Genomic DNA, 10,222 nt, shown 5'->3' with positions numbered 1-10,222 from the left:
GGTTCCATAATTTTTTTACCGCTTTGTGTCCTACTTCTCTCATAGATTATCTCCTTTATACATACGTGGATGCATCATTATTATTATCGTGAGAGAACGTTCGATAGGTTCCTAGGTCTTATCCAAACGTATTGTTGTCGTTTCGTCATTAATACTTGACTGAATGAATGATACATTAATGTTTGTTATCGTTTCGCCATTAATACACTGACATTTGTCTTGTCATAGTCTGAATCCTCATATGCATCAAATATCATCCTTTAACTAAAGCCTACCGTAAGAGAAGTATTGTCTTCGGTAGACCGACGATTACAACCGCCCGAACTTCCTTAGAACTTGGAGCTGTAATCCGATTATGGAATTCCGGACTCCCCGATAATTGTATTCAGGTAGGTTAATTAGGTTAATTGTGCGTTGTTCCAGAGTAAGTCACTAAAATAGCAAAATGTAAGTTACTTGCTTTTTTTATAATCTTTAGATAATTGTGACAAATATCCTTCTAATTTTCTTTTGAGATGATAAAACATTCCATTTAACGTGCAGGCCATTCACCATTTTCAGTCTTTCCATTTCTGGTCAAATTTCGGCGACCATTTCCGCCATTATTGATTACACGAGAAATAAGTTCTTTAATGTCCAAAACCCTCGTCCTTACAGGCTTACACTGCCCCTACAACTCATTTCTTTCTCCTGTCGGAAAAAGTTATCTAGATACTTATTTAATTCTGCTGATATGTCATTTCAATTCAATTTAATTCTCCAAACAGGTCAACACCAGTAGAAAATTTTCCAGATTTCTTGTAATTTTTTAACCCGTTCGTTCACCAACCATCAATCTTTCTCTTGCTGTTATCATTCAAGCAAGTAAGTTCGATTTTGATGATTAGAAGTCCCATTACTTTTGTTTATAGTTAAATCGATCAACTTCATTTACTTGGCTCTCTGTATTTGATTGATTTCGATTTCATTCTGTAAATAGATTTATTTTTGTTGTTGTAAGTTTCGAGATTTAGTTTGCATATAGTTGTTCTCGATCTGATAAACCTCAAGTGAGATGGAAAGAAGGTAAAGTTCAGATCATGACTTCCAATCGTCCACTTCCCGATCGTTCTTCATCGACATCCAGTAAGAACTCAGATAATATCTCGATTGCAAATCTACATCAACAACAACGACCAGATACCTTTCAAAATTCGTCTTCCCAGCAAAGCATTAAGTCGAACAGCTGGAGGGCAACCTCTGTAAATTTCGGATCAAAGGGTGTGCGACATGGATCTCGAAGCGGTGCTGATTCCGAAGGATTTAGTATGTCCAGAAGAGAGATTAACGAAGACGATGCGAGGTTGGTTTACATAAACGACCCCTTTAAGACAAACGAGACGTTTGAATTTTCTGGAAATTCTATCAGAACAGGAAAGTATTCTATCTTCACATTTTTGCCTAGAAATCTCTTCGAACAATTCCATAGAGTCGCCTACATGTACTTCCTAATCATCGCCATTCTCAACCAGCTTCCCCAGCTCGCAGTTTTTGGGCGTGGTGCCTCAATTCTGCCATTAGCAAGCGTATTACTCGTTACAGCAATTAAAGACGCTTACGAAGATTGGAGACGACACAAATCGGATAAAATCGAAAACAACCAAACATCATCTGTTCTTATCAACGATCGATTTCAACACAAGAAATGGAAAGACATTCAAGTAGGTGAAGTCATTAAAATCCTAGCAAATGAAACGATTCCCTGTGATCTTGTACTCCTCTCAACCAGTGATCCAACTGGGGTTGCTTATGTCCAAACTATAAACCTAGATGGCGAATCAAATCTGAAGACCCGTTATGCAAAACAAGAAACCCTTTCAAGAATCCCTGAAAAGGATATAATCAGTGGGTTAATCAGGTGTGAGAAACCCAATCGAAATATATACGGTTTCCAAGCTAACATTGAGATTGATGGAAAACGTCTATCTCTTGGCCCTTCAAATATAGTTCTTAGAGGCTGTGTGATCAAGAACACTGATTGGGCAGTTGGAGTTGCAGTATATGCTGGAAGAGAGACAAAAGCCATGCTTAACAACTCAGGAGCTCCATCTAAAAGAAGTCGCCTTGAAACCCACATGAATAAAGAAATCATCTTGTTATCTATCTTTCTTGTTGGTTTATGCACAATTGTTTCTACATGTGCTGGTGTTTGGTTGAGGCGACATGGAGAGGATCTTGATCTCATGCCCTTTTATAGAAAAAAAGATTACTCAAAGCAAGAAGTGGAGAATTACAACTTTTATGGGTTGGGGATGGAAATATTCTTTTCTTTTTTGATGTCAGTGATTGTGTTTCAGATTATGATTCCCATTTCTTTGTATATATCCATGGAGCTTGTGCGTGTTGGACAAGCTTACTTTATGATCCGAGATGATAAGATGTTTGATCCAACATCAAACAAAAGATTTCAGTGCAGGGCGTTGAATATAAATGAGGATTTAGGACAAATAAAGTATGTGTTTTCTGATAAAACTGGTACTTTGACTGAAAACAAGATGGAGTTCCAATTTGCAAGTATTTCGGGTGTAGATTACAGTGGGGAGAAATCAGAAATTTATGGTGAAGAACAGGGGTACAGCATTCAAGGTATACAAAGTTTTCTTTTTCTGTTGGGTTAAATTCAAGAAATACAAAACTATTTTCACTGCTATAATAAGAAAATACTTTTAACAATTTGTCATCTTTTTTTGTTTTCAGTTCAGGGGCAAGTATGGAGGCCAAAAGTCAAAGTACAGGTTGACCGGAAGCTTCTTAAACTATCACAAACTCGAAATTACACAAAATCCAGCAAAGAGATATATGATTTCTTTCTTGCTTTAGCTGCTTGCAATACGATTGTGCCTATTGTTGTTGACACATCTGATCCCAATGAGAAGTTGATTGATTATCAAGGGGAATCTCCAGATGAACAAGCACTTGTTTATGCTGCAGCTGCTTATGGTTTTATGCTTATTGAACGAACATCTGGTCACATAGTTATTGATATTCAAGGAGAAAGACAAAGGTATGATGTGTATTCCTTTTTTTTGGGTTAATTTAGAGAAATAGCAACTTCGATTGAGCTATTTCTGCAAAATCTAACATAATAGATATGAATCAAAAGCTCAATACATAGAAACAAAATCTCAATCTTTCTAATTTTCCATAATTTCTTTCCGATTTCCCAGTGCAGATTTAACGTACTTGGAATGCACGAATTCGATAGCGACAGAAAAAGAATGTCAGTTATTCTAGGATACCCCGACACGACAGTAAAAGTATTCGTCAAAGGAGCCGATTCCACCATGTTCAAAGTAATCAACAAAACCCTAAACGTCGATACACTAAAATCAACCGAAACCCATCTTCATTCCTATTCTTCAATCGGTTTAAGAACGCTAGTTATAGCAACACGTGGACTCACAATCCCTGAATTCGACCAATGGCAATCAACGTATGAGATCGCAAGTACTGCTTTAATGGGTAGAGCAGGATTACTAAGAAAAGTCGCCATAAATTTAGAAAACAATCTTTCGTTATTGGGTGCTTCTGCCATTGAAGATCGATTGCAAAAGGGTGTTCCTGAAGCTATCGAGTCTTTAAGAATGGCGAATATGAAAGTTTGGGTTTTAACGGGTGACAAACAAGAAACTGCAATTTCTATTGGCTATTCGTCTAAGCTTTTGACAAGTGAGATGATTCAGATTGTTATTAATAACAATTCGAAAGTTTCTTGTAGAAAGAGTTTGGAAGATGCTTTGATTATGTGTAGAAAAAATGATGCGAGTTCTGTTGCCCTAATTATTGATGGAACTAGCCTTGTTTATATTCTTGACTCTGAACTTGAAGAACAGGTGAATATTATATATACAATTTAAAAACTAGACATGCTGATGTGGCATCCACATGGATGCTATTGCTATCGCCATGTCAGCACCATGACCTCTAAAATTTTTGTGTTCCAGCTATTTGAGTTATCCAGTAATTGTGCTGTGGTACTATGTTGTCGAGTGGCCCCACTACAGAAAGCTGGGATTGTTGCACTCATAAAAAATAGGACAGATGACATGACACTTGCCATTGGAGATGGTAAGTAACTAAGCATCACATCTTTATGCGTCAAAATTGTTAAAATCAAAATGGTTTTATAAAAATGTAGAGAGTCATCTTAAATTTGTTGTTGGGAGTTGAACAATTCGACTTTAATTGTGTATTACATCATTTTACTTCCATTTCTTTCTATTACAACATTGTACTATAATTCTTCTTCTTCTTACTAAGGCATTGTTTTATGAAAAATCAACCGAATTATATCAGTGAAAATTGGTTTGTATTTGAATGATGTAATAAGAGGAAATGAAAGTAGGATGGTATAATAAAATAAACAATTTTTTCTTTTTTTCTTTTTTTCAGGTGCGAATGATGTGTCAATGATTCAAATGGCTGATGTAGGAGTTGGAATTAGTGGGCAAGAGGGTCGCCAAGCTGTCATGGCATCAGATTTTGCAATGGGCCAATTTCGGTTCTTGGTCCCACTTTTATTAGTCCATGGTCATTGGAATTACCAAAGAATGTCCTATATGATCCTCTATAATTTTTACAGAAATGCCCTTTTTGTCCTTGTCTTATTCTGGTAACTCTCTCTACTCTACTACCTTTATTTCATTATCTTTTTAGAATGCTAAATGCAATACACCATCCTACTTTCATTTCTTCCTATTACAACATTGTAATTTCATGTTTATTCTTATCAAGAAATTGTACTTCTAATTTTTTTTATTGGGATATTATATTATACTTTGATAATCTAACCAATTAGAATAGTGAAAATTGGTTTGTAGCCGGATAATGACATTGTTATAATTGTGTAGAATTCTCAAAACTACAATGTTGTAATTTGAAGAAATGAAACTAGGATGCTATAATAAACAAATTAAAGAAAAGTATGCTGCATACAAATATTTTTTTTAAAAAAAAAAATAGCGTTCATATAGGTATTTAAAATAGCTAAGTTTTTATAAATAGGTATTTAAAATAAAAAAATATTTTTATAAATAGGTATTTTGCATACAAAAATGTTTTTATATAGAAAAAAGAAGGTTTTTTCATGTGAAAATGTTTTTTTTTTTTGTATAAATATAATTTTATACTAAATTTTGAAAAAAAAAAAGATGTAAAAAAACTAAATTTAGGATGACTTCATAACAAAATTTTGAAATCTGGGCCAAAAGTGTAAATTTTGGACCAAATTTGTAATAAAATTTAAAATCTGGGCTAAAAGTGTAAATTTTGAAAGTGGGATGACTAGTTGACCGGGTAAAACTAGGGTCAAAATGAATACAATCGCCGGTTTTTGGGACTTAATTGAATAAAAAAAACATTTAAGGACAAAATCGATTATGAGGCCAAAATATAAGGACTTTTATGGAGTTTTCCCTAAACAAATCAAAGAAAAGTATGTTGCTTTTTTTCATGCATTTAACCCAAAAACTAATATTGGTATATTATTAGACATGATAAATATCCATTCTGATATAAACATACTTTCATTTATCCATCCTTGTATTCCTTCCTTATTACAATTCACATCCTCATACTTCCAATATTTTCTTGTTAAGCCCTTGTACTTTGAAAAATCTACCCAATTACAACATTCAACCAAAGTAGGTTGCTATTTTTGGCATTATTAACAAAACTTGATTCCAGGTATGTCCTTTTCACGGGGTTCACTCTAACAACAGCCATAACAGAATGGAGCAGTGTCTTATACTCAGTAATCTACACTGCAATTCCCACAATTGTGATTGGAATTCTTGATAAAGATCTTGGAAGAAAATCTCTCATGGCATACCCTCAACTTTATGGGGCAGGACAAAGACAAGAAAGCTACAATTCAAAGTTGTTTTGGGTGACAATGGCCGACACATTATGGCAAAGTGTAATTGTCTTTTTTGCCCCTGTATTCGCGTATTGGAAAACCGATATTGATGGATCAAGTTTAGGAGATTTGTGGACACTTGCAGTTGTGTTCATAGTGAATATACATTTGGCTATGGATGTGATAAGGTGGAGTTGGATTAGTCATGCTTCCATTTGGGGCTCCATTTTTGCTACTTGTGTTTGTGTTGTTGTTATTGATGCTATTCCCGTTTTGCCTGGATACTGGTATGTAAAATAGCATCCTACTTTTCATTGATTTTTATAAATCTACAAAGTTAATAGTAATAATAAATTTTAATTTTGTAAAACTGCAGGGCGATTTTTAATTTAGCAAGAAGTGGATTATTTTGGATTTGTCTGTTTGGGATTGTGATAGCATCGATGATTCCTCGGTTTGTTGTAAAGATGTTTATGCAACATTGTAAGCCTTCAGACACTCAAATAGCAAGAGAAGCAGAAAAGTTTAGGAATTCAATGGTGTTAACAAGAAATGGAGGAATAGAAGAAATAGAAATGAACCACCCACCTCAAAGATAGATGATGATGATGATGATGATATCATATTCTTTTTTTCTTTTGGTTTTAATTTATAAAAAAAATTGTCATATTCTTGAGAAGTTGATGGAGCAATTCTCCATTGTTGTGTATTTTTTTGTTCATTGATAGTATGCAATTATTCTAAACTTGTATACTACTCTTTGTATAATTTTTTTTTTCTTGTCACATGAATTAGAGGATTCAAAATTCTTTAAATTTGTTTATTTTGTTTTTTACTATATGCAAGATTATTGTTTTAGAAATATATAGGGTGTGTTTGTTTGTGGAAAATTTTCTAGGTTTACATGAAAATTTTCAAATGAAAGTGAAAAGTTTGAAAATGCGTTTAGTTGATTTAGTTTTGAAATTTTTTTCAAGAAAATAAAAAAGTTTCTGTTTCCAAATTATATGCAAACTAGAAAAATGATTTTTGCAGTTTTCCAAAGCTTTTTAAATTTGAAATATGGAAAATGAAAACTCCATCAGTTTTAAGCAGACATGTTTTCTAAAAATTTGTTAAAAAACTAAAAATGAAAACTAAACTTTATTTTTTAAATGTTTTTTAGAAAAATTACAAACAATTTTCTACAACCAAATGCACCTATAATGTTTTAAATACATTATATGACCATATACCATTGATTATACTGAGACGAATTGTGGTACCGTTTCACATATTAGCTTTATAAATTTATCATCATATATTACTTTTGTTTTTAAAATTCCATCTTTATAGAAAGAAATATATATAAAAAAAACTTGATATCATGAAATCATAAGCATGCTATATAAAACTTTTCTCATGTTTTAAAATTTGTAATATGAATAGCTGCCATATCTTTTATAAAAAAATGATGTCATAAACCTATGACCTACCGAGCTAGCCTTTTCGGACACAACACAACTGATAAAAGTCTCTGAGTACAATTTATTCTTCGTGAAGGATATTCATATGACACAGATTCAATGATTTCCACCAAATAAGCTTGATAACCATTCGATTCACGACTTGCCTTTTCCCCTCAATAACATTAAGGGAAAATGACTTAAAAGGGTAACTTGCCTTTTCCCCTCAATAACATTAAGGGAAAATGACTTAAAAGGGTAACTAAGTATCAAAATTGTACAAAAAGACCATTCTTCTTGTTTTTGTATAAAACATACCATGTTACCGGGTATTGTAGGTCACAATCAGGTCAGCCGTTTTATTATTATTATTATTATTATTATTTAGACAAAACTTCAAAAATGGTCCCTGTGGTTTTCGAAAATATCAAGTTTAATCCCTAAGTTCAAAAAACCTCACAGATGGTCCCTGTGGTTTCAAAACTTTTAACATTTAGTCCTTCCGGCTCACTCCGTTAGCATTTCACTGTTAAGTAAGGGGCATTTTTGTCATTTCACTACCCAGGGATCATTTATGAGGTTTTCTATTACTTTTTTAAAAAATAATAATAATAAATGAATAAAATTTAATATGCAAAGGGTCTCTCTCTCTCTCTCTCTCTCTCTCTCTCTCTCTCTCTCTCGTATTTTAAATGGTGAGGGTGAGACCCTTTGCATATTAAATTTTATTCATTTATTATTATTATTTTTTTAAAAAGTAATTGAAAACCTCATAAATGGTCCCTGGGTAGTGAAATGACAAAAATGCCCCTTACTTAACGGTGAAATGCTAACGGAGTGAGCCGGAAGGACCAAATATTAAAAGTTTTGAAACCACAGGGACCATCTGTGAGGTTTTTTGAACTTAGGGATTAAACTTGATATTTTCGAAAACCACAGGGACCATTTTTGAAGTTTTGTCTATTATTTAATAATAATAATAACAGGTATTGTATGCCTTCCCCTTCATCGTTTCACCCAAATTGAAAGAACTAGGGTTTTTTCCTTCGTCAATTCCACAGAAATCACCATGGATTCAACATCGAAGGAGGAGTGCTTGACAATCGAAGTGAATCATACATGCTCTTTTGTCCCCAAACCCATTGTGTATTTCAATCCCGTGAAATTGGTTGTTAGCAATGTCGACTTTAGAAGCATGACCTTCTCGGAGTTCATCTCTTATGTAAAGAAGTTGGTAAATGATGGTAGAATCACTGTCTACTATTGTGTTCTACAACGTTTACTAAGAGATGGGTTGAGAGAATTTGAAGATAAAAATGATTATGTATGTTTTCTTGATGCTGGATATGAGAATGGTGGAAGAATGAATATGTACATTGATCATAGTCAGGTACTAGTTATGGAGTGGATTGTAGAAGAGATAGCTGACAATGGATGCTCAGATGGTCATACTGATGATGATGATGATGATGATATAGACTCTGAACTTTCATATAATGAGTTTGTAGAGCGTGAACCTGATGATGAAGTGATACAAATACAACCATCTGATGATCCGTTCCTTGGATGAAAAATTGCTAGGCCAGCAAGAGTCGTAGATGATAAGAAAGATGTCAAGGTGTAACACTTAAATTTGGTATGTTTCCATTTAACCCCCCACCCCCCCCCCCTTTATTGTAAAACATTGCATTTTGGTCCTTGTGGTTAGTACGCGGGGCGTACTAGCTGGTTTATGATCGCGAGTATCGGCCTCGTACGCTGGGCGTACGCTGGCCAGGGGAAAACCCTAATTTTTTAGGGTTTGTGCCCTATTTAATCCTCATTAACTCACCTCCTGGACATTTTAGACCAGCCTCCACCCTTTGAAAACCCTAGTTCGTCCCTTGCCTTTGTGTGGTGCTTTTGAGCTATTGTTTTGATCATTTGAGGGTTTTGTGCACCTTGAAGTGGTAGAAAAAGAAGCTTGAAGATTCATTCTTTGGAGGGGAGCTTAGAGATCCAACTTTAGCACCTTCATTTCGTGGTTTTTGAGGTATAAAGTTCAAAGCTTGTCATCTCATTTCATAGATCTATTCCTTGGCATGCTTTTGGCTTCTTTGGTCCCTTTTTGGTTGGTTTTGTGAGCTAAGGTCGTTTATGGAGCTTATCCTTGTAGATATGGGCATATTAAGGGTTTCTTAAGCATAAAGGTGCAAACTTTATGGTGGTTTTTGGTCTCATGCATGTATTAAGTCATTTATTAAGCTCTTTTAAGCTTTAGAGCCCCATTAAGCCATGCATGCACGTAAAGTTGTCAACTTTATGTGATAAACCACCTTAGGGATGTCAGATCTAAGATTTGGGTCGAGGTCTTAACCAAATAGGTGCTGAATGAAGAAAGTTGGCTGAGATGGGAGTACACTGGGCGTACAAGCTAGTACGCCGCGCGTACAAGCCCCAAAGCAAGTACGCTTAGTGTACGAGCTAAGTACGCACCGCGTACTCAGCAGATTCGATGTGTTGGGCTCACGGTGTTGGGACATGTTTGGACTCTAGATGATTATGGACTTGTTGGGCCATCAGAATATTTTTTTGGGCTAAGGATATTTTATTGGACCTTTGGTTGAAGGCCCATGAAGGGGTTTGGGCCCAATTTGGAAAATTGGGCTCACTGTGTTTAGCGGGTCGAAGGAACCAATGCCGGCCCATGGTTTGATATTTTAGTATGCTAGATGTCTGCGTGACTCGTGCATGTGTTATGTGAATATGTTTACCGGGCGAAGCTCGATGCCGGGCGGGGCCCGATGACTGTACTGTATGCTATTATCTTTTGATTATCGCATGTGTTTGTTTGATTATATGATTATATGTTTATATGTATACCGGGCGGGGACCGAATCCA

General features: G+C 34.9%; 1 protein-coding gene across 1 annotated transcript; it reads left to right on the top strand.

Moving 5' to 3' along the window:
• Nucleotides 1-567: 567 nt before the first annotated feature.
• LOC145108747 (phospholipid-transporting ATPase 1-like) lies at nucleotides 568-6,734 on the top strand. The gene is made up of 7 exons (XM_079045821.1): nucleotides 568-2,625; nucleotides 2,737-3,043; nucleotides 3,212-3,872; nucleotides 3,984-4,107; nucleotides 4,432-4,651; nucleotides 5,725-6,183; nucleotides 6,273-6,734. Exons 1-7 carry the CDS (start codon nucleotides 1,080-1,082, stop codon nucleotides 6,493-6,495), a joined length of 3,540 nt encoding a protein of 1,179 aa, XP_078901947.1. The 5' UTR covers nucleotides 568-1,079; the 3' UTR covers nucleotides 6,496-6,734.
• The last annotated feature ends 3,488 nt before the right edge of the window (nucleotides 6,735-10,222 follow it).

The sequence above is a fragment of the Lactuca virosa genome, chromosome 4 (assembly GCF_052849685.1).
Source record: "Lactuca virosa cultivar CGN04683 chromosome 4, Lactuca_virosa_CGN04683_v6, whole genome shotgun sequence".
NCBI lineage: Eukaryota > Viridiplantae > Streptophyta > Magnoliopsida > Asterales > Asteraceae > Lactuca > Lactuca virosa.
The sequence above is the reverse complement of the archived record's forward strand: the minus strand, read 5'-3'. Positions and strand labels throughout refer to the sequence as shown.